The 22,682-nt window shown below is 49.5% G+C and overlaps 10 protein-coding genes across 10 annotated transcripts; 5 read left to right on the top strand and 5 right to left on the bottom strand.

The window, feature by feature from the left end:
- Window positions 1–129: 129 nt before the first annotated feature.
- On the bottom strand, window positions 130–1,408 carry ACHE_60327S (putative C2H2 finger domain protein; the record flags this gene model as incomplete). Its single annotated transcript, XM_043281489.1, has 3 exons — window positions 130–352; window positions 413–1,074; window positions 1,151–1,408. The coding sequence occupies 3 exons, from the start codon at window positions 1,406–1,408 to the stop codon at window positions 130–132; spliced, it is 1,143 nt and encodes a 380-aa protein (XP_043138963.1).
- An 843-nt stretch (window positions 1,409–2,251) lies between these two features.
- Window positions 2,252–5,284, top strand: FIG4 (phosphatidylinositol-3,5-bisphosphate 5-phosphatase; the record flags this gene model as incomplete). Its single annotated transcript, XM_043281488.1, has 1 exon — window positions 2,252–5,284. One exon carries the CDS (start codon window positions 2,252–2,254, stop codon window positions 5,282–5,284), a length of 3,033 nt encoding a protein of 1,010 aa, XP_043138962.1.
- Window positions 5,285–5,357: 73 nt separating this feature from the next.
- ACHE_60325S (Tti2 family protein) lies at window positions 5,358–7,303 on the bottom strand (the record flags this gene model as incomplete). Its single annotated transcript, XM_043281487.1, has 4 exons — window positions 5,358–6,356; window positions 6,413–6,864; window positions 6,924–7,092; window positions 7,145–7,303. The coding sequence occupies 4 exons, from the start codon at window positions 7,301–7,303 to the stop codon at window positions 5,358–5,360; spliced, it is 1,779 nt and encodes a 592-aa protein (XP_043138961.1).
- Window positions 7,304–7,543: 240 nt separating this feature from the next.
- Window positions 7,544–9,548, bottom strand: CCA1 (tRNA adenylyltransferase; the record flags this gene model as incomplete). Its single annotated transcript, XM_043281485.1, has 2 exons — window positions 7,544–8,418; window positions 8,474–9,548. The coding sequence occupies 2 exons, from the start codon at window positions 9,546–9,548 to the stop codon at window positions 7,544–7,546; spliced, it is 1,950 nt and encodes a 649-aa protein (XP_043138960.1).
- A 445-nt stretch (window positions 9,549–9,993) lies between these two features.
- ACHE_60323A (TRAPP III-specific subunit 85 family protein) lies at window positions 9,994–12,313 on the top strand (the record flags this gene model as incomplete). The annotated part of the gene is made up of 2 exons (XM_043281484.1): window positions 9,994–11,074; window positions 11,130–12,313. The coding sequence occupies 2 exons, from the start codon at window positions 9,994–9,996 to the stop codon at window positions 12,311–12,313; spliced, it is 2,265 nt and encodes a 754-aa protein (XP_043138959.1).
- Window positions 12,314–12,543: 230 nt separating this feature from the next.
- ACHE_60322S (uncharacterized protein) lies at window positions 12,544–14,168 on the bottom strand (the record flags this gene model as incomplete). The annotated part of the gene is made up of 2 exons (XM_043281483.1): window positions 12,544–13,653; window positions 13,710–14,168. The coding sequence occupies 2 exons, from the start codon at window positions 14,166–14,168 to the stop codon at window positions 12,544–12,546; spliced, it is 1,569 nt and encodes a 522-aa protein (XP_043138958.1).
- Window positions 14,169–14,507: 339 nt separating this feature from the next.
- ACHE_60320A (putative vacuolar sorting protein SNF7 family protein) lies at window positions 14,508–16,174 on the top strand (the record flags this gene model as incomplete). Its single annotated transcript, XM_043281482.1, has 5 exons — window positions 14,508–14,557; window positions 14,638–14,884; window positions 14,960–15,181; window positions 15,234–15,428; window positions 15,494–16,174. The coding sequence occupies 5 exons, from the start codon at window positions 14,508–14,510 to the stop codon at window positions 16,172–16,174; spliced, it is 1,395 nt and encodes a 464-aa protein (XP_043138957.1).
- A 117-nt stretch (window positions 16,175–16,291) lies between these two features.
- Window positions 16,292–17,679, bottom strand: rad18 (E3 ubiquitin-protein ligase RAD18; the record flags this gene model as incomplete). The annotated part of the gene is made up of 3 exons (XM_043281481.1): window positions 16,292–16,925; window positions 16,988–17,108; window positions 17,160–17,679. The coding sequence occupies 3 exons, from the start codon at window positions 17,677–17,679 to the stop codon at window positions 16,292–16,294; spliced, it is 1,275 nt and encodes a 424-aa protein (XP_043138956.1).
- A 919-nt stretch (window positions 17,680–18,598) lies between these two features.
- On the top strand, window positions 18,599–20,373 carry ACHE_60319A (uncharacterized protein; the record flags this gene model as incomplete). Its single annotated transcript, XM_043281480.1, has 8 exons — window positions 18,599–18,655; window positions 18,718–18,773; window positions 18,826–19,073; window positions 19,129–19,307; window positions 19,373–19,672; window positions 19,738–19,762; window positions 19,820–19,972; window positions 20,036–20,373. 8 exons carry the CDS (start codon window positions 18,599–18,601, stop codon window positions 20,371–20,373), a joined length of 1,356 nt encoding a protein of 451 aa, XP_043138955.1.
- A 420-nt stretch (window positions 20,374–20,793) lies between these two features.
- ACHE_60318A (glycoside hydrolase family 125 protein) lies at window positions 20,794–22,554 on the top strand (the record flags this gene model as incomplete). Its single annotated transcript, XM_043281479.1, has 3 exons — window positions 20,794–20,927; window positions 21,004–22,223; window positions 22,286–22,554. The coding sequence occupies 3 exons, from the start codon at window positions 20,794–20,796 to the stop codon at window positions 22,552–22,554; spliced, it is 1,623 nt and encodes a 540-aa protein (XP_043138954.1).
- Window positions 22,555–22,682: the final 128 nt, after the last annotated feature.

Raw genomic sequence — 22,682 nt, 5'->3', positions numbered from 1 at the left:
TAACTGAAATGTACTCTGGACGTAGATCGGCAACGAAGATCGGAGACTTTTAGCAACAATAAAGAAAGACGACTAAGAGAGGGGAGGGGAGGAAACGGTTGGCAAACCCAGCCCGGAACCAGCCCGGAATTACCATTCCACCTGACGAGTATTGTTGGTATCCAACCTGCCAGCTTCGTACCTGATTGTTCCGTCGTCGTTGTAACCAACGGCCTGAATAAGTCCTCCGCTCACTTCGTCCATGAACTGACCGTAGACGTCCTGCTCATTTATAGAGCAACGCACACTGGGCGATTCGCAATGGGCAACCAAGGCAGCGGCGCTCTTGAAGATCTTGAGGCATCCAGGGCACCTGCAGGAGTAAATTATTTAGAAATGACCTAAAAGTCTAAGGTGAATGGATAAGACGTACTGGACGTTGCGCTTCGCTTTGCTCTTCATCAAGACATGCTCCTCGAATTCCTTCATGGTGGGAAAGGACGAGCTGCAGATACAGATGTACTTCCCAATGAACGAGTTGAAGAACTTTGTGGCATCCCATTTATCGTCCAACAAACGAAGGGTCTGACCGGCCTCCGGCGTTCCAGCACCAAAGGAACCTTTTCCGCGAGCAGGAGACGCTCCCACATTCGACAGAGATTCCTCGTTATCACCAGCATCCGAAAACGCCATCAAGTCACTCATGGGCATTCCGAATGTCGCTTGTCCTCTGCTATCTCCCAACGCGGGCCAGTGTTTTAGCGCAAGCATAGCATCCACACTCGCAGTGGGGTCATCACTGCCTGGCTTCGGCTGAAACGAAATTGCCTCGCGGTTTCCGAGATCGAGAAAGTTGAGCTTCACGCCGCCATCGATGTCGTCAAGATCGGCTGAGTTGGGAATGACAGGCATCGGAGGTCCTTCACCGCCTCTCAGGGCTTCCTTGATCATGAACTTTTTGGACTGCTCCTGAAGCAGACGGGTCTGGCTGATGACGCTGCACTCATTATCTTCGATGTGCTTCATCAGTCCAGCGGCACTCTTGAAGATGACCTTGCAGCCATGGCAGACCAGGTGCTGTTCCGCGCGGTGGTTCTGTGAGTGGTTGAAGCTCTGCGTTAGTACTCCCGAAAACCTACGAGGATCCAGTGTCGTGATGAATCGTGCCTACCTGACGAATGTGAGCGTCACGTCCTCCCTCGCTGCGAAAATCGATTCCACAGATGGGGCAGACGATGTGTTTGTTCTCAGCCTGGAGCTTGTGGATGAGGTGACGCTCCTCGTCTTCAAAGTCGAGATCACATTTGGCACAGTAATCGTGCAAGGGCTCCATTTCCTTGTGCTTTTTCATCTCCTCGACGGAGGCGAAGAGGAATTTACAGTCATCGTAGGTGCAGGGGATCTTTTCCTTTGGACCTGGTCGATACATATTGGGCCGTGATTGCGAGGTGAAGGTGTTCCTGAAGGCGTAGACACTAGAGAGGAAGGTGGATGACAAGAAAAGATGAAGTTGACAAGATGGGGCAGAAGAAGAAGAGACAGAGGAGGGGAAGGGTGGTGAAGAATTCACTGGCGTGTTGGTCTGGAAGCAGTGAAAGCAAGAAAGTTGGAGATTTAGAGAGTGTGCCTGTGACACTCCAATGGGAATAGCTTCATCGGTTCCTACTGTAGGAAAGTGAAAGAATCTGTCTTTCTACTCCAGCCTGCAAATTAAAGGGAATGGCCTTTTTTCTTTTTTTTCTTCAAGGGCAGAATGGCGATTCACCATTCAGGATTGTCCGGTCATGATAACAAATTTAATTCAAGTTCCATTCCGCATTCTACGCATCATTCAACATAGAGGGGGGTTGGGAGGTTAATGAATGCCTTTAAATAGATATACCTCTCGAATTGAAGTAACTGTCGGGTTATTTTGTGCTATGTAGGACTAGACTTAACTATATATATAGACTACAGAGTATTCGGATTTGCCAGTTCTCCAACATATATGAAGTACAAGCCACAAGCAAAAGATGAATATGAGCCACATACAAATATCTACGACTTTACCCTAGACCTCCAAATCTACCTACGTTGTTGTATACATCTGTTTACTCTATTTGGCGACGATGACATCACATCCTTATCGGGTTAGCGCCTGTCTTATCACGTGGAAATATGTCATATACCGTAAAGAGACGCCACTTCCCAGCCTTCGATCGCACGCTATGCTCTGCTAGCCAGTTGAATCGATATTGAATGGCTCTCATTAGCTGTTAGGCTCTGTCCAAACATGGAGAGCTTTGACGAGGTATCCCGCGCCCGGGATCCTCAGGAGGAGTGCGTTGCGGTCAACAATGATCCCTCCAGAACCCCGTCCGTCACAGATGGCAATGCGCCAAAGTCGATATCGGGGCCTTCCATCGCAACTTCAGATACCTCTGTTCTATCCTCTATGGCAAACAAGGCACCTACAGAAAAAGAAGGCTCAGCACATCCAGAGGATCCACAGCAAGAGATCTTCAAGCCGTCTCCGGACCCTTCGCCGTACGCCCCGTCAACATATGATTCCTCTACTGGGATACAGATGAGTGAGGACGAAGGCGCTGGTGGGGAGGATGAAGAGCCCCATATTGCGACGTCTTTTCAGCGAGATTCAACACCAACTTCGGCTCAGAGGCGACTATCCGTGTTCTATGATACTGGGAGTGAAAATATCAACCGCATGCATAAGTTCTCTCTATACGAAACTGCTAGTCGATTTTATATGGTTGGAATGGATTTGTCGGACACCCGGTTCCGGATATTGAAAATCGACCGGACATCAGAAACCGGCGATTTGAGCGTCGCAGAAGACGACATTGTTTATAACAAGCGGGAAATGAGCCAGCTGTTGGATGCCATTGATGATGGGAATAAGAGTTCTGGGGGACTAAAGTTGAAATGCAGTGCATGGGCCTTGCTAGGATTCATCCGCTTTACCGGCGCGTACTACATGCTCCTTGTGACAAAAAGAAGCCAGGTTGCTATGTTAGGAGGCCATTACATCTACCAAGTTGATGGGACAGAACTTATCTCCTTGACAACCTCAAATTTGTCGAAAATCAAACCGGAGAAGAACCACGAAGAGGCCCGGTATATTGCAATTTTGAACAACCTCGACCTCACCCGCTCGTTTTACTTCAGCTACTCCTACGACATCACCCGAACACTGCAACACAACATCTGCCGCGAACGCAAGGCAAACCAGGACGGGCGGCCCGGTAGTTATCCTCAAGATTACAATACGATGTTCATATGGAATAACCATCTCCTCGATCCGGCGCTGTCAAACCTCAAACGACCATGGGAATGGTGCTTACCAATTATCCATGGTTATGTCGACCAAGCAAAGCTTTCGGTGTATGGACGACACGTCTACATCACGATCATTGCTCGTCGGTCTCGGTTTTTCGCAGGAGCCCGGTTCTTGAAGCGCGGTGCTAACGATGTGGGATATGTCGCCAATGATGTTGAGACTGAGCAGATTGTATCAGAACAGGCGGCAACATCCTTTCATTCGCCAGGTCCGGGGCTCTATACAAATCCCCTGTACACATCCTATGTCCAGCACCGTGGAAGCATTCCTCTTTACTGGACTCAGGAGAATTCCGGCGTCTCTCCAAAGCCGGACATCGAACTGAATCTGGTGGACCCCTTCTACTCTGCAGCGTCTCTGCATTTTGACAACCTGTTTGACAGGTACGGTGCGCCGATTTACGTTCTGAATTTGATCAAAGCGAGAGAGCGAACGCCGCGAGAATCCAAACTTCTGAAAGAGTACACCAATGCGATCAATTATCTCAACCAATTCCTTCCAAAGGACAAGAAGATCATCTACAAGCCATTCGATATGAGCCGGGCTTCTAAAAGTCGCGACCAGGATGTTATTGCGACACTCGAAGATATTGCAGGCGACATAGTTCCCAAGACCGGAATCTTCAAGAACGGCTATGACGTAGAATCGGGTCTGCAATTACAAAACGGTATTGCAAGGACCAACTGCATCGACTGTCTTGACCGTACCAATGCCGCTCAGTTTGTGGTTGGGAAACGCGCACTTGGCCATCAACTCCATGCTCTAGGTATCATCGAGGGCACGACCGTGGAGTATGACACTCATGCTGTTAACCTCTTCACGACGATGTGGCATGACCATGGTGACACGATTGCCATCCAATATGGCGGGTCACATCTAGTCAACACCATGGCGACATACCGCAAAATAAACCAGTGGAGCAGCCACTCGCGAGACATGGTGGAAAGCTTCAAGCGATATTATAACAACTCATTCCTGGATGCTCAGCGTCAAGAAGCATACAACCTCTTTCTCGGCAATTACATTTTCTCTCAGGGACAACCAATGTTATGGGATCTCTCTACGGACTACTATTTGCACCACGCAGATCCGCGGTCCTGGTCAAATAGAAAGCGACCGAACTATATCTGTTGGTATACGCCGGAGAATCTGAAACAGAAAGAGCTACCACCTGCGCCCCAGAGGCCGAAGGAGCCTTTATCGTGTTATGATGATTACTGGCTAGAATATTATCGACCGCTAGCCATCTCATCGTTCCCAAAGATCTTCTCTTATAGACTTAATACCAACAAGCATCGATGCCCACCCCTCCGCCCCGGTCTCAGTCCATTCGACGTCTGGATCCCACACGAACAAGTCAACCGCGAGCGACACCCACAACGAGGCGTCAAAATCCAAGAACCGTCCGACGACTCCATGCAAACGAACACATCAGAATCCCAAAAAAACTGGCAATACCAACAACCCTCCGCCGAAAAATGCCCTCCAGCAGGCGGCATCATGAAAGAACCCCGCCCAGCCACCAAAACCTCCCCATCCTACGAATCCCAATTACAGCCTCAACTACCCTCAACACCCAGCAAAGCCCAAATCGCGCAATGGACGCTCGGCCAACTCGTAACAGACTCTTTAAACCCCTCCGTCAAACCCGCCGAAGCGGAGGAATACGCCCGCTACATCAACCATCCCCTCAAAGTGCCCCTTGTCGTGACCTCTGAAGATGAGTTGATCGCTCGTGAGAAAGGAGGGTCGAGTTTGGATTTGCTCGAGTATGCGAATACGTGTAATGTTGAGGAGGGGACGTTGGAGGCGAATGCGGAACAGAATGTGGAGGATTATTTGGAGTTTTTGGACGTTTCGGAGAGTGGGATTTCGGTTGCTAAGGAGGATTATGAGAAGAAGAGGTACAAGAGGTATCGGCAGTGGTTGAGGGGGAAGAGCCTGTTCAAGCAGAGAGTGGATTTGTAGTTTTCTGTTTTGTTTGCAAGTTTGGAGATACCCTGAATTTGTCTATGAAGTCCAATGAATATGCCTTTATGATTCAACAACCGAAGAAACTTCCATCTTCAGGGTCAATATCACCCAGGAGCAGCTCCATCAGAACATCATCCGCATCGACCAACTCCTTTACCTCATTCCCAGTCCTCTGCTTCGCATCCAACTGTCCCTCATCCCCCCCGGCATCCACAGGATTCTCCAACACAAGCTTCAACAAATAAACAACCCCCTTGAGCTCTTTCTTCAGCATCCCCAACGCCTCCCCAGCTGATTTATCACTTTCTAATCCACGCCTCTTCTCTGCTCTTTCAGCAATCTCTCCCTCTTCCTCGAGCGCATACACCCAGCACGCACAAACACCAGCAAGTATCTCTCCACGCCATCTCCACAGTCGCGGGTGCGCGTTCGAGATCACAGCCCGCATTGCTGCTACAGATGCGAGGAGAAGAGGGACGTGTGCGGGACCGAATGGGTTAGAGAGTGTGCTGTACAGAACGGGGATGATTTCTTGAAGGTATTTTGTGGTGTGGATACCTAGTTCTGGTAGCACATTGCGCAGCTGATTCACCAACAGCGTGGAAAGGCGCGGGTACGGGAACGATGCGGAGGCTGCCGAGATGGTATTCGTTGAGCTGATATGGTGGAATGAGGGAATGATGTGGTCGCGGAGGATTCTAATAACACCGGTAATGTATGTGTTTCTGTCGTCTGCTTTCCTGTCCATTGGGACGGTGGGAAGCTGGTAGGCTGTTTTTAAGACAGAGAGGAGGGCAGGATAGGCGACTTCGAGGAGTCTGATGGAGTCGTTTTCCGGTGTGATTGTTGGAAGTGAGAAGAAGCATTGCTTTATGGCGTCTTCGAACACGGAGGAGAGGTTTGTTCGCCGGAGGATGTCGGATTCACTTTCTTTGATTGGTTTGAGGAGTTGTAGGAGGATGTTACAGCCGCGGGACTTGTAGGCTAGGTTCTCGTCGTCTATTAGGGACAGTGTTGGGGGTATGAGGAGCGGGAAATGTCTTTCTAGATACTCCTTATCCGATGACTGTATCCATATTAGCTCTGCTATATGTCTGAAAGTGTTTGCCAAGGAGGGCGTACATGATACTGAGCAATAACCCACTCGAAAACGGTGGTGGCATAAGGATCATGAACCTTCCACGGCTTCGACTCCGGATCCAGAATACTCGTATCAAAACGAGTCAAAGGCACAGGATGGAAGTTCTTGCGGCCAGCATCTGTGATCGCAGGATTCCTCATCTTAGCAAAGAGGGGCTTTATTCTTTCTTTCAGGATTTGCTCAACGATAGACCAGACGGAGAGGCCCCCTTCTGCACGAGATATTGCAGTGAAGGATTGCAGTGCTTCCCTGGCCTTCGTGAAACCTGTGTTTGTCGTCCAGGGGTCGTTATCAGACGTAAAGCTTGCCAATGCGATGACGATGTCCGGCTTGTCGGCAGCCTTCTCAATGGGTAGTAGAGTTGCCAAAGATGAGATAACGGAAATAGCAATAGTTGATTTGACTCGACTAGCCTTGATGATCCGCTTCTTCTCTATTATTGCAGCACGTCAGTTATATCTGTACGCAAGAAGAGGTAGTGAGAATTCCCACCTTCTGATATCCCCTCCGGATCAGAGATATCTCCAAACGCAGGACCAGGAAGCGCAGCACGACTAGACCATACATACAGGTAATTTAATACCACCTCATCTCGATCTGATAGACTCGTCGAGCCCCATTGATCCAGAAACCCTTGGGCGACAAGGAGGTCTTCACTGGTCTGAATGTATTGTTAGAGCGAACCCAGTTTAGCAGGAAGCACGTAGACTTACCTCTGCATCTCCTTTTGGCCTTCGAGATGATAAATCTTGCCATAATGAATCTAATGAATCGGGAAGTGTGATGTTGTCTGGGAGAGTAATGGCTGGGAGGTCGCGGGAGTCGGGTTGTTGTTGGAGGGACTCACGTGCCGCTTTGCGAAGTCCTTCCATGGCTGGACGCGGCGAACGACAATTATCGACAAATTTTTTATATAGTGGCTTAACTAATGATAATTTGTGAATAATATTCTAATTGTGTTGAAGTTGATGTTGTTCATAAGAAGAGAAGATATGTGGGCGGGAGAATAAAAAAATTAGAAGAGCGGATAAGTTATTGCTGCTGTCTATACAGTGGGATCTACTGGGTACAATAACAGACTATTCGAATCTTTTTCATTTCTCCTAGCGAATCTAGTTTGGCGGAGGGATACCTAATTCTTCCCGTTGATTTGAGAGAGCCTCCAAGATCTTTTCCTTCTCTGTGACCTCTGGATGCAGGAGCTGCCACTTGATCGCCGCATCCATGACTTTACTCATCCATGGCCCTTTCGATACCTTCATATGCTTCATGATCTCGTCTCCGTTTGCGATGGGCTTCATTTCGCATACCTCTACAAGATCTTGCTTCACCATGTATTCCAGGAAAGCGTCGTATTCTTGAGTAACTGATGACCGGGTCAGAGTGAACGAGTCGCCTTCCAAGCTGTAGAATGAGGAAGGGTGTGATATCTTACCTTTAGAGAAATCACGTCCCTGCATGACTTCTTTAAGAATACTCAAGACAAACTGAAGCCTCCATTCCTTCCCCCATGACCGGATGTGTAGACCAACTTGCTGTCGAATTTCCGCAGCCGTGCCGCCCAGCCGCTCCTCAAGAAGTGATGATTTGACGCCGATGATGCTCTTCCAATTATTCGACGAATCCCGCAAAAAGTTGATTGTTTTGTTGTCCGAACGAAGACTGTCTCTGGCGACTTCGGATGCGCGTGGTGGAACCGGTTTGGCTTTTTTGCCCGAGGCTACACGTGTCGGGACACTGCTCCAAGGTGCGAATGCAGTGATGACCCATGCATAGTAGGTTTCTGACTCACCACGAATGAGAATGTTCCGTACACGCTCGACGGTGTCACTGCCCTCAGTGCCCGGGTGTAACAATTTTTGAAAGGCATCGTATGCAAGAGCCCAGGACGATGTTTCTGCATGGACATCATCTTGGTGGTTCGCAAATATTGTAGAATAGAGTCCGATACGATCAATGAGATGCAGTGCGCCTCGGGGATCAGGTCCTGTACTTGGTGAGCATCTGAGAAGATTGATGAACAATCCGTATCATTGGCCTACCTTTGAGCATCTTTTCCAGCTCCGTCCCAACTCGCTCCTTGCTAATCTTTAGCTTCAGAGCTTCACTGATCTCGCTATTCTGCATCGCCTGTTCTGTTTCCTCATGGATTCGGTATCCCAACCGGCTGGCAAACCGGATCAAACGTAACACACGCAACGGGTCATCCTTGAAGGTCTGAAATGGTTCTAATGGAGTGCGAATGGTCTTGTTCTGCATGTCAGTCCAGCCGGATCCCGTGAGGTCCTCCACCTTGGACTCATTCAGGTTGTAGAAAAGCGCGTTGATTGTCGCATCACGGCGCATGGCGTCTTCCTGTGCCGTACCAAACTCCATCTGCGGGTTCCTGCTGTCCTCCGAGTATGTCTCCTTTCGCAGATTGACCAAGTCGATTTCGAGACCAAAGATCTTCGTGGTCACCGTCTCCAAGTGTTTCGACTTTTCGGGGTTCGCTTCGATCTTGTGTAGACTGACAATAGCCTCGCTCAGCTCGCCATTCGGGTGGTTCCTCTTGTACTTGTCCAGGTTCTCCGGGATATCCAAATATTCCTTAAGAGCCATACCAAAATGGTATCCTGTCATCGTACTGATTCCCACATCGATATCATGGCTGTCCACGCCTAGCAGCTTGTCTCGCACCCAACCCCCCGTGAACCGCAGCTCGGTCTGCGGGGGGTCCTCAATACCACCTTTTGCGATTTCTTGCTCCCGAATATATTGCGCAACATCGAGAAGGAGCTCTTTGAGGGTGTTCTCGATCGGAGTAAGCTGTACGGTGGGCAGGGCCTGCGCGTCCTGAGTCATGGTGTCGTTGGTGTTGTAGGAAATGCGTCTTCGCTTGTGTATTTGTGCAGAAGGACTCGTCTCGACTTTGCGACGACTCATGGGCTGGTATGCCGCAGGTTGATAGTGTCGCACAGGAATGGGCGTTGTGTTCGTTCTCAGCAAGCAGCGTCTTGGAGGGGCAGGTAAGTGGGACAATGCGCTGAGAACACAGCACTGGCGACACTCAACGAGAAATCGGGCAGTCTGGGGTCTCAGCATAGACTGTAGCCATCGGTAAAAAGTGAAAATCATGTATTTAAGCTCACTTCATGAATTGAAGTTGGGGCAAGAGCAAGAGAAAACATCCAGAATTGTTAAGGAAGCCGATCCAGAAGATCACCGCCTTCTGCCTTTTTGGTATGACTCTTCCTACATTGTGTCATACACCATAAAAAGAAGAGACGAAAGGTGTCAAGGCAGGCAATTGATCTTTCGACTAAATATTGATCTCCCGGTATAGCTATTTCTGGCAATGGTGGATTTGCGCTGTCATTTATGAGCCGCTTGTTTTCTGCCACTTTGACTTGGCCCATGATCTCAACGGCCTCTCCTCCATTCCTCCAACATCACCCCCTCCTATAGCTTCGTTCTCTCGCCCTGACCATCCCATATTCTATTCTCACGGCTTCCGCCAGTCGATGGGATCTGCGGTTTCGTCTTTCTTCTTCGAGTCCTTATCAGAATCCATCCGGTGTCCATGACATCGCCCGGAGATGCTCCTCCGGTCAAACCTCCGCCGTCCTTCTCCCCCGGCGTGCCGCGTGTCGCATCCAAGGCAAGATACCCAGACAAACGCCGCGATTCCTCTCCCGCTATAGAGAGTGCTTCGGATTTGGCGGGGGCGAGGATTGACACCTCCCCGACCCCGCCGCTATCGGCCACGGCCGCTGACCTTCCGATCCGGGCTGCTTCGCCGCACGCGAGATCTGTGAGGTCGATTACCCCCCAATTAACGAGGTCGTCACTGGGCTCGCCGCTAGAAGGACGGTTCGAGGGTTCCGAGGATGTTAGGTCTCTGATCGCGCGCTCATTCTCCCCTGTGGTCGGAGTCTACGCTTCCGCGGATACCGATGAACTGGTCAGGCAGAAAGGTTTCAAGGGGGGTTTCTGGGAGTTGATTCGACCTTTTGGAGAAGATGTTCATGGGAAGGTTGTTATAAGGGATAGCATCGGGGCAGGCCATGGTTGGGAGGATTACGGGGTTCATTTCGTGGATTTAGGGGGAGTGGTCCATAATCGGAGTCCGGGTCAGGATTCATCTCCTTTGGCGCAGGTGGAGGAAGTGTTGGAACGGCAGCTCAATTCAGAAGATGATCCTCTGGGTGGGCCAGTGCAACCAAAAGATGTTTTGGGTATGCCGTCAACGTCCTCGATATACAAATTCTTTTTACATCAACTCCTATCCGCCTCCCCCGTGAGCTCGCATGAGACCTTCCGTCATCCGGTGGCATGCGTGATTGCAATCAGTTCGCGCAATACCGCTCCGCTTGAGTCGCTCAGACAGCTGTATGCAGACACGAGTAATGGCGACAAAAAGATGCCGCCTTGGATTCATTCTGAATTCCTTCGCTACTATGTGCTGGTCCACGATGAGGATCGTGATGATATAACGGAGTCGACTAAGCTTTACGATCAAATGAAGCGGCATTTTGGGCTCCATTGCCATCTTCTTAGGCTTCGAAGTAATCAATGCGTCGTTACGGATGATGATAGCGTTCGGGTACCTGAATGCGAATGGCTATCTCCGTCAGAGCATCTGCGAGGGGTGGGCCAACCAGGTAAGTCAATGAGTTATTTTATTCGGCTACTATATACTGATGATATCCCGCTTAGAGCTCTTAGTCGACTTGGATGCGGACGGTGTCCCCTACCTCTTCGACTCTGATGTTATGGCCATTAAGACATTTGTTCGAGAACTCGTGGCTCAATCGGTGGTCCCATTCATGGAAAACAGAGTTGCTGTCTGGAACGACCAGGTGGCATCCCGAAGGCGTGGTCTTAGTGGACGTTTCATGTCCTTATCACGACGATGGACTGGTTTTGGAGCTGGCTCCAGATCCAATTTCGCAGGTTCTGGATCAGGCGGAGTGAGTGGGAACTACGATGCCGTACACGGGTTTTACAAACCCGATGCTCCTGAGGCAATTCTACGAAAATTGGCCGACTTCGCTTTCATGCTCCGTGATTGGAAGCTGTCTGCATCAACTTACGAGCTTCTACGGTCGGATTATGGCAACGACAAGGCGTGGAGATACCATGCTGGCGCTCACGAGATGTGCGCAGTGAGCATACTTCTCAATCCGCTTGCAATGTCAGGCAAAACCAAGCTTGAGACTATCGATCAGATGCTCGAAACAGCATGCTACTCCTACCTTACAAGATGCTCCGACGCAACAAATGCTTTACGCTGTCTCACTTTAGCCATCGAACTCCTCAAGTCACGCGGGGGCTCAGCAACAGAAAGCGCAACCCGATGGGCCATGCGGGCCATGGACATAGGGTTAGTTGGCTCGATTGGTCAAATCCTCTTCAGCGAAAGGGTTTCAGCATGCTACGCGTCCAAGGTAGGGTTAGGGTCAGGCGTGTGGAAACAAGGGTCAAGACGCAGAAAAGCTGGGATGTGGAGTGTTCTTGCCGCAGATCTCTGGCTCAAAAATGGCAAGCCAGCGCTGGCCTCTGCATCTCTCGAAGAGGCTGAACGTCTCTACGCCGACGTCCTCGACACAGACGGCATATTCCCCATGCCAGAAATGCAAACCTTCATCGACAACTTAAGACATGCAACCAGGGTCCAGTATCTCGGAGCTAGAGGGCTAGATGCCAGCGACAATACAGATGCCAGCACAGCGCCGCTGGAAACGCAAGAAACCGAGGAAACAAGTGAAAAACTCGATAAACGCAGCAACCGCAGATCACTTATGGGTATCCCGAGTTCGACGGATCCTGGGAGTCTCAATCCGCCGCCAGTGACGAGGGATAATGAGACACCGTCGCATGATGATTTTGAACGAGCTTAGCCTAGAGATTTATTTGATTTGAAGGGGTGTATTTCGGCGTATGGTAGTAGGAATATAGTTTATATAATCTTGGGTGAATGAATGCTTTTCATCGAGTATCTGTGCGGATTCTACACTAGTATGCAGAATGTTATCATGGGCGTGGCTCTACTGGGCAGTGATGGGCAATCTACGATCTGACCTCAGCAAGGTACATTGCTGACTTGGGTAATATGCAATAGGATTAGTAGCTAACTCGTTTCCTTCACCCCAAAGGCCAGTCGAAGCTCGTGGTCGTATTTCTCTTTATCAGAAAGCTTCTTCGCGACAAATTTTCCTGCATTCTTCGCCCAGAAAAAGGGCATAATCTCACCTATTTCCTCTGGCTTGTGCTTGGAGAACCAAGGTTGCTGGATGTGCTTATAGAATAGCTTGAAGAGACCTGTCGGGCTGGTGAGAGCCAGAGTATACCAGAATGTCCCTCTTGACCAGGCATCTTCCATGACTCTGGACAGCCGTGGCATCGTTCTGTCTTTTGGCATTTTGCTCTCCTCGGCCGCTAATACGGCCATTAGCTCCGTTCGATGGGAGTCGTACTCTTCTGGGTCCATGGAGTCCACGGCTTTGTTGGTTAGCCAGTATGGCGGCTCAACCATCTCAATTGGCCGGGAACATGCCCATTCGAGGTCGACCAAGCACGTTATATGCCAATTGTCATCGACGAATATATTGCTTTGATGGAGATCCGTTAATGAAAAGACAAAAGGACCCCGGCAGAATTCTCGACGAAAGAATAGTGGTAGTGTCGTTCGCATTCCTGCCAGTGCTGACATCTGATAGCCAGCATCCGGCACGTTCAACACTGCATTAGGCTGGTTTTTGAGGCGGTTGTCGTGGATTCGTAGTAAATCATATAGGTATGATTCAACTGTAGAATATGTGAAGTCACGAGGCATGTCGGTGGGAATTCTTTCGTTTTCTAATCCCTGGATCTCAACTGACACTGGTCGATTTTTTAAACAGAGATACCCGTCACTGTTTATGACGAATGAGCCAATTCGCGGTAGTGGTATTCGGCTGATGCTTAAAAGGATTCGTGAGAGGTCCTGAAAAAAGTTGGTCCGTAATTCTATGTCGTTGTTCTTCTTGAACCAGGTTTTTGAGAGCATGGTGCCTTGAGACTCCTCAATCTTCTCAATCAAGACATATCCAGCACCGATCACGCCATCGAGAGAACTGTGTCTTCTGCTCAATGAGCGGGCATATGATGTGGGCACGGGCAAACCAAGCCAAGCCAGTAATCGACGGCGTAGAAACTGGAACCAGCGGCTTATGAAAGGCAGGTTTTCAATTCGGGTAAACTTGAGTCGCCAGGTTAGTAGATATTATGAGCTGCAGAAGATAGCTGACACTATACAGTTTCACCAGTTGACATAGCAAAGCCGTATAGCTCTGGAATAGGCACATCCGGGCAATTGTCTTCAAGCCATGCATAAGCACCAGCCTCACATTGGATCTTCTCGTCTCCGTTCCCAGGTCGAAATTCCTCTCCAACGCGGTAGGGAAGAGGAAAGCGGATAAGGACATCGTTTCCTAGCTGCTGCCTGTCCTTCCAACCACTAATAGTAACTGGGATAGAGACATTGAAGCTGCCGCAGTACCAATCCTCGATATCTGCCACATGGCACATTTTGGTTGATTTTAAACCCAGATGCTGGGCAACAACTCTCTTCATCCATGCCCGTCTGCTTTCGAGATGAGCAAAAAATTGGTCCCGCTTGTCATAGTAATCCAATTGGTGGAGGATATTGATTTCTTGTGACTTTGCAAACGAATAAGTAATGTCCTCTTTTAGAAGATGGCGGGTTTTTGGCATAATGAAAGATAACTTGACATGGGAAGAAACTGGGAGTGCCCACCCCTAGAGATGGCGGTCTTTATATAAAAAAAATTAGCTGTATCCATTGTCCAATGAGGCCGAGTTCTGGGGTTGTTGGTCGCATACTAACGACCAGCATCACGTGATGACGCTCCTTATCGATAGACGATCACCGCCGGTGACGGGATCATCCTTTATTGTCGTCTGGGCCGACGAAGTCAGAACATCGGACTTGAGGAGAAACGGACATACTCAGACGTTTCTTCCATTCACATATATCCAATCACCCTGCGCGTCGACATTACGGTGTGTCTGCAACCCGAAAATCGATTCAGGATGAGCGAGCTACTCAACTACATACTCACCCATGAGGATGCATTCCGAAAGTACGATACCAGCGCTCTAATATCACGTGCCATATATGGGATAAGCAAGAGCTAACCTTGTTGAATTGGTAAAATCGCAGGAACCGTCTACCCTCCCTCTACTCCGACTTCACTCTACAAAAGACAACGAACCCGGACGGCTACGCGGTCAATGTGGGGGCATGGGAACAAGCATTGATAAAGGCTGCTAGACAGGGGTATATATCTCGAGACACGGTGGCAGGGCAGGTGAAGAGCAGCCACCTGGTCCTGAAGGCGAATGAATCCCTTTTGCGGGATTTGGGGATACCGGAATTGGGGCAGCCGGTTGCGCTTAGTACGGTGATTGTACGTATTTTCGTCTATATGGATGTGCTTCCGACGTTTGGTTACCACGGTCTTGCTCTAACGAGTCACGTCTAGGATGAGGCGATTGTAAAGCGGACCATGGTCCCGTTGCAGGCATACAGAACCAGCGGGGCAAGTCTGCGAAGAAAAGGATGGATTGATCCAGGGGTTTTGAATCCATGGAATGTCATGAGCTGGGGAATGAAGCAGTTGAGGGGAATTGTTGTTGGTTCTGATAGCTCGGACTCCGCGGCACCGTTGCGAGGACAGGAATTGGTCCTTGTCGAGAATTTGCAGGTGAGTGAGGTGCTTGCTCAACAATATTGAACGGAGTCTGATCTCGGAACAGGAAGCGGCCAGACGAGTGGTAAAACAAGCCACGGCTCAGGCCTCGTCGAAAATGGACCTCGTAAATTCCAAGGAGGGGTTCATGAATGAATACGCGGGAATACTGGATGCAGGCGTCGATTTGTCCGAAACGGATTTTGATGTTCTATTGCTCTATTTATCCCGCGACAGCGGTTCCATCGCCTATGATGGCAAGGTGAGTTATCTATGCTTTATATTACACGAATGGGGAATATAAGGAAGGGCTGATATGCCAAAAAGACGATCAAGTTCAGACCAACGCCGGATACACCAACTGAGATCACCCAGCAGGATACAACAATTGCATCTATCAAGACACTCATGTGGACCATGATCAAACAAGCTGATAATTTAGAAGTGAAGATTGCCGAGTTAACTGCGACCGCAAAGACAGCGCTGAATAACAAGAACCGGATCTCGGCGCTTTCTGCGGTGCGCTCCAAAAAGCTTGCCGAGCATAATCTGAAGCGCAGATTTGACACCCTGGCGCAGCTTGAGGAAGTCTATGCCAAGATCGAACAGGCCACAGACCAGGTCGAGTATATCCGTGTCATGGAAGCAAGCACAGGTGTCCTCCGAGGGCTTAACGCTCAGGTCGGCGATGCAACCAAGATGGACGAGGTCGTGGATGAGTTGCGGGAGGAGATGTCCAAGGTGGACGAAGTCGGAAACATCATGAGTGAAGCTGGACCCGAGATTGATGAGACTGAGATCGACGACGAACTTGAAGCCCTTGAGCATAAGGAGCAGGAGGCCAAGGAAGAAAAAGAAGCGGAAGAAACCCACAAGAAGCTTGCCGAACTGGACAACCTAGGCCAGACGACCAAAGAAGCTGCGCGAGCTGAACGGGATCTGGATTCCACACTAACAGAGAGGCTCTCACAAATGTCGGTCGAGCATGACCCCGGCGCTGCCCATTAGCCTCATACAGAGAAGCACTAGCTCTTAGTAATTCGGTATCTAGGGGCTCAAAAGGACAAATCGGCAAGGTCGGTGGTATTGCACCTGATGCGGAAAGGGCCCCGTGCGCATCGAGCATCATGGCAGTCCCATGGGAAGGTTCACATGGCCATTCTGCGTTGGTTGACTTTGGTTCTCGACCCCATTCAGGTTGGGAGGAGCTATTTGTGACTCTCCTGATTCCGGCGCTTCGCCTAGCACAGCTGGCTCCTCCGCTGGTCGCTCGGGGATGGGTGCCGTTTCAGACTCATTCCAATCAATAGGCCCTTGAGAAATCGTGCCACGAACAGCATCATTCTTCTTCCGTGCGTTTTCAATCAATCGTTTGAAGTCATTATCGTGACTAGTTGACCATGCAGCTTTATCGAAATTTTTTTCCATGATTGTGTTGTTGGAATCGTGAGACGGCGGGTTAGCACTACCGCCTTGTGTTCGCTCCCAAGAGTCCAATTCGCGCAACAATACCCATTTCGATTTAGGGGATTTCGAATCGCAATTGGCGTTCCACAGGTTCATCCATTCGGTATGGCGTCTTTGGAGGAGTTGCCGAGGACCCCAGTTGGGAATTCCAAGGTCTTTCAGCTTCTTTCGAAGAACTCCTTCTTTCAGTATAGAATAGTTAATGGCAGGAAGCCTTTCGGGCTTATTATTCGCATTCGCAGCAATGGTTCTAGTTTTTCTGCGTGCAACCGGTGACATGGGCTGTAGAGACCTATAGGACATTCTCAGTTAGGCCAGCCGCAAAGTGATCCATAAGGAACTAAACAAACTCACCCATAAGACACTTTCTTTGGGGGAGCTGGATCTTTGCCGCAAGCATCGGTCTCGAGGTGTGGAAAGACAGCTTCATTCTTCATCCGCCGATTGCATATTGGGCACGCGACCAACCCGTCATCTGCAAACCTGTTAAACCAAGTGCAGACACACCGACCACATATGAACTTACCTGGCGCAAAATCCTCGTCTTGACTATCCTCGACCAAATCCACCATGGCAGGCTGTGGGTGATTATCGACCTGTCTGCTCTGGGACCGGGCCACGATACCCTCCGCACCCACCTCCGACACGCCCTCTCCTTCCACCTGCGACTGCTCGATCTTCCGTTTCTTGGACGAAGGCTCATCGGACACTTCGACGCGGTCAAGCACACCATCTCTAGCCTTCCTCGCCAGGTCCAGTATACTTGGACGAGCGTTCTGGAAAGCCTCCAACAATTCCTGAACGATCCAGTTGCGCCGCAACTTCGTCTCCTGATCAGAACTCCGACACACGGGGCATTTCCCTTCCGTACTTAGACACCGACGTATACATAGAGAGCAGAAGGTATGGCTGCAGGAGGTAATCACGGGGTTGTCGAAAAAGTCCTTGCAGACCTGGCAGCGGAGCGACGATTCGAGCGGCGCGAGAAGCGACAACGGCGTGTCTAGCCAGTCGGTGGAGTCGGGGATGTCGAACGGGGTGTCCATTGAGTTGGTTCACCTCATGGGATCTTATTTTCGACAATTAAATAAGAAATGCTTAGTTGACGCGGGGAAATCCGAGAGGTTTTGCTCCTTGAGCCTGTCGCGACTGGAGATTAATGCTGCGGCGAGCGATGCCAAGACCGCATGACTAATGCGCATTAAGTAACTTAGCACGTGTCGGTGACTATAGCCCTACAAGTACTGCTTTTACTATCCTTTTCTTCAATAGAATGTACATAGCATGTACACACGCTCCTTGAGCTCTTGTATCCATGGCACCTCGGCTTCCACGTCTAGTTCTTCATGCATGCTAACGAGATCTACACCAGGCAACCTGGTCATCAAATTGAAAATCCCTGAGTGTAGGGCGTGTCCAAGTACCACCGGCAATTGAGCATTTTGGAAACAGACATTCCGGCAGTACTTGCTATTTGTATTGCAACCGCTTCCTCGACGCTTGACCTGCCTGTCCATTTCAAGACGAGCCCGAAAGGTAATTGCGCGATGTTGGGGACAGGATAAACGCCGAGCCAGGAGCAATATCATTTTGAGAAGCGAATCAATGCTGTGAGTAAAGTTCCAGGAAATTATAGAGATTCCCTTGTACACGAGGCAGTGGGGGAGTAGTCTTTAATAGTGGATATTGCATCGGCCGCGGCCAGGTATAGTCCGGCCGTAGGGTGGAATCAGAGACCACCCCATTTTGTAAGATAGACAGTCCTTATGAGAGAGAGATGTTATAAGAGAAAACTTGAGAAGAGGTTGGATAACAAAGAGTCGAATGCCCTACGTTTAGTAATTCGCCGTAAAGGGTAAAATTACTTTGATACCGGATCAGGAAAAATTATCTCCGTTCCGAAAGTGGTTATAGACCTCCGACGCGTTGCGCGACAGGAAGCGAACAAGAACACAGCAAACGACCATGGCTGTCGACTCGAAGAAGTATCTAGCTGAAAATGTCCTCAATGAGCGTCGGACCGTATGTCCTGGTTTATATCCGTCACATTTTCTCTTGTCACCTCGAGCTAAGCAGTATGGCAGGTCACTTATCGGTCACTGAGTTGCGCTCTGAAGGTTCACAGCCATGTCGCCAAACGGTGCGTGCCATGGCATACCAATTGAATACTCGAAATGCTAATTATACGAAAGAATGCTATATGACTTCCATCACAATGAAAACTCGAAGAAACCGAATAGCGTGAACGCGACCTACGTCATTACAGGCGTCCAACACCCGCCAGAACCTCCCGCGACAAACGGCGATGCCCACGAGTCCGACGGCGATGATATTATGCAAAGCAGCCCCTATATAAGCAGTTCCATACCGAATCAGGATGCCTCGGCCGATGCGGCTACAACCTCATCTATCATACTGGTGCGCGAGGAGGACTTGGAAGGTAATGCGACTATCGATTCTTCAAGTATCGTTCTCGTAGCTGATACCGGATACAGATGCGAAATCGACGTTCCGGTCAATTTCTTCTGTTCACATATACAGTATCCAGCCCACGGTCTTGCAGGATCTCAATGTCTTGACGGATGTCAGCCGTGAGATGCTGGCTGCCTACGCTCATGAAGATCCGCTGGAATCTGGTAAGCAATGGGGAATGATTCAGAACCAGAATGTCAAGGTATACATCAACCAATCTACGGGACTTGCACTATATATGAGAACCATTGCTGAAATTCATCATAGCGGAGAACAGGAGCACGACCGCCGCCGCCACCAGCGGCATCGACCAAAGCACCTTCCAACACGACAGTACCCGCAAAACGTCCTTTACAGGATGATCCTCCTAAACCCGAACCCTCCAAGCCAACTGACACTGAGTCGAAACAACCGCCGCAGAGAGGAAGCAGCCAGCCACCATCGAAACCTACAGCAAAACCAGCCTCATTGAAGAAGGAAAAGAGCAATCTATTCAGCTCATTCGCAAAAGCAAAACCGAAGCAGAAGAAGGAAGAAGCAACTCCTGTGGCCTCGGGTGCAGAATCGGTCGGTCTAAATAACCGATGTCTTAAATTCAATACATTACAAATGGCTAACTAACAGCAATATAGGCCGCAGCCAGTGGTGCAGAAGATGGTCAGTACACTGCATTGCTCATTCTGGAATGCCCCAACAGAAACTGACACATACCAGTAAACCTAGGCGATGCTTCCGAAGAAGAACCCGAAGAGCTTTTCCCCGATAGCGGAAAACCGGCATCTACGAGTAACCGTGAATCTAGAAAAGAAAGGGAAGAAAGGCTGAAGAAGATGATGGAGGACGATGATGAAGAGCAAGGAAATGATGGTAAGGCTGAATCAAAGCAGCGCTACTAAAGAACTTAAACTTACTGACTTGACTTTTGTGTAGCGGATGAAGAGATGCCCGATGTCGCCGAACCTGAAGAAGAACCAGAGGAACCGGCGCCCATTGACGAACCTCCGCCACCACCAAAGCAGCAAGAACTCAAGGAGGAAGTGACTGTCCAAGGCGGCCGTCGACGAGGTAAACGCCAGGTGATGATGAAGAAGACTGTCAAGGACGAGGAGGGATACCTTGTGACTCGCGAGGAACCATCCTGGGAGTCATTCTCCGAGGACGAACCTGCAGCATTGCCGCCCAAGAAGAAGTCGGCCGTGAATGCGCCCAAGGGCAAGCCCGCAAAGCCTGGGCAGGGCAGCATTATGTCCTTCTTTGGGAAGAAATGATACAGTGCCAATATCCTAATACGAAGGCGATAGATATATATTAGCATATGCACAGTCAATTCCAAGTACCTACATCTTGACATTTCAATAGAGTCCTTCTCTGATGTTTATTGTCCGAAAGAGCAAATGCGGAGAAAATGCGGGGATTGGGGAATGTGCCGACTTCGAGGAAGCAACAACACGAAACTCTTCTGTCTTCTATCCGTTCACAGACTGCAGTACTAAAAACTCGCACGCTTCCCTTACTTGTCACATCACTCGGATAATTCTTTTTTTTTTTTTTCAGCTTTGGTTGGAATACGATGGAAGGACAATAAGCTGACTTCTCCGGATCGCAACTGCATACGAAGTACACGACTCCCAGCACATTTCTTCCTTCCATACTAGAATCCTTTCTGATTCCTGTGCTCCTTCTGCAAAATGGCCATCTCGTTGACGCTTGTTCTGGCACTGGCTCTCAGCTGGGGAGCTGATGCTACCGGAGGACATCATGGTAACACTGCGATTTTGCGGCGAGATTGCCCAGACTACACCTCATACTCTGCGGCTAGGCAGTAAGTACTCTTTTTTCCCGAGTTGTCAAGATAGTATGCCCAAATACACAACAGCTAAACTGGTTGCTCATCGCAGTCCTCCGTACAGCGACGGTCCTTTGAACCTCCCTTTCCAACGACCGGCCCAGGAATGTCGCACCTTCACCTCGCCAGCCGTCGAACAGGCTATTGAAAACGTTACCTCACGTATAGTGGACAAGGATCTGGCTCAGCTGTTTCGAAATGCTTTCCCAAATACCCTCGACACAACCATCAGATGGCACACGAACGGCAATGGCTCAACAACAAACTCGTCCTCGTCAGCGAAGCGTAAGAGGGAGGATTCACAGTGGCGAGGTCCCCAGACGTTCGTCGTGACCGGCGACATTAATGCAGAATGGCTGCGTGATTCTACGAACCAGTTGTCCGGCTACCAAGCTTTGGCTAAGCAAGACCCGAACTTGCACTCGCTCATCTTGGGTGCCATAAACACGCAGGCTGAGTTTGTCATCCAGTCACCGTACTGCAATGCTTTCCAACCACCTCCGCCTAGTGGTTTAAGTCCTGTTTCAAGCTCGCAAAAGGATACTGTTCATCCAGAATACGATCCTTCGGTGGTCTTTGAATGCAAGTACGAGCTTGACTCTCTGGCTAGCTTCCTGGCGTTGGGCACGGAGTTCTACGAGAACACAGGATCCACTGAATTCCTGACAGACCGTTGGTACAAGGCCCTTGATACGCTCTTGTCGGTTTTGGATGTGCAGTCTCAGCCAACTTTCAACGAGCAGAACCAGTACGTTGCCAATCAATACACGTTCCAGCGTCAAACCAACGTAGGCACGGAAACCCTCAACCTGGAGGGAGTAGGAAACCCGTTAAACGGAGGCACTGGCTTGATTCGAAGCGCCTTCCGGCCTAGTGATGATGCGACTATCTTTGGTTTCTTCATTCCTCCAAACGCAATGATGGCCGTTCAGCTGCAGAAGACTGCTACAGTGATAGAGGCCGCAGGAGGGCATGCAGATACTGTCTCGGAGCTCCAGCAACGAGGGAAGAAGCTACAGCAAGCTGTATGGGATCATGGTGTCGTGCATCATTCTGAGTATGGCGATGTCTTTGCGTTCGAAGTCGACGGGTACGGTTCTCAGCTTCTAATGGATGATGCCAACATTCCTTCGTTGCTTTCCCTTCCTCTTTTGAATTTTGTCGACCAGAATGACACCACCTATAAGAATACCCGAAAGATGATCTTAGAGAAGAACGGCAATCCATACTATTTGATTGGATCCGCATTCAAGGGCGTCGGTGGTCCTCACGGTATGTCCTCTCCCTTCCGTCTTCCTACATTTGAACTAATGATATTCTGCCTATGAATAAAGTCGGTCTCGAAAACACCTGGCCCATGTCCCTGCTCGTCCAAGCGATGACTACGGACTCCGACTCGGAAATCACAGAGTGCATCAATCTGGTCCGCAACGCGAGTCTTCTCGGGCTTGTGCACGAGTCTATCAACGTGAATGATATCAAAAAGTACACCAGGTCATGGTTTGCATGGGCCAACTCGGTATTTGCGCAGGCAATTCTCAAAGTCGCCGCAGAGAAGCCATATTTAATCTTTGGGGATGGGGCAGAGCCTTATGTTCTCTGATACTATACACAGTTTGCATGTTATTAATGCAGAATTAATAGCTGTAATCAATGCAATAGGACAATCTAGTCTAATTAATCAAATGCTAAATTAATACATCTGTGGTATCCACATTATAAGATATGCTG

The sequence above is a fragment of the Aspergillus chevalieri genome, chromosome 6, assembly GCF_016861735.1.
Source record: "Aspergillus chevalieri M1 DNA, chromosome 6, nearly complete sequence".
Lineage (NCBI taxonomy): Eukaryota > Fungi > Ascomycota > Eurotiomycetes > Eurotiales > Aspergillaceae > Aspergillus > Aspergillus chevalieri.
This window is presented reverse-complemented; position numbering and strand designations above follow the sequence as displayed.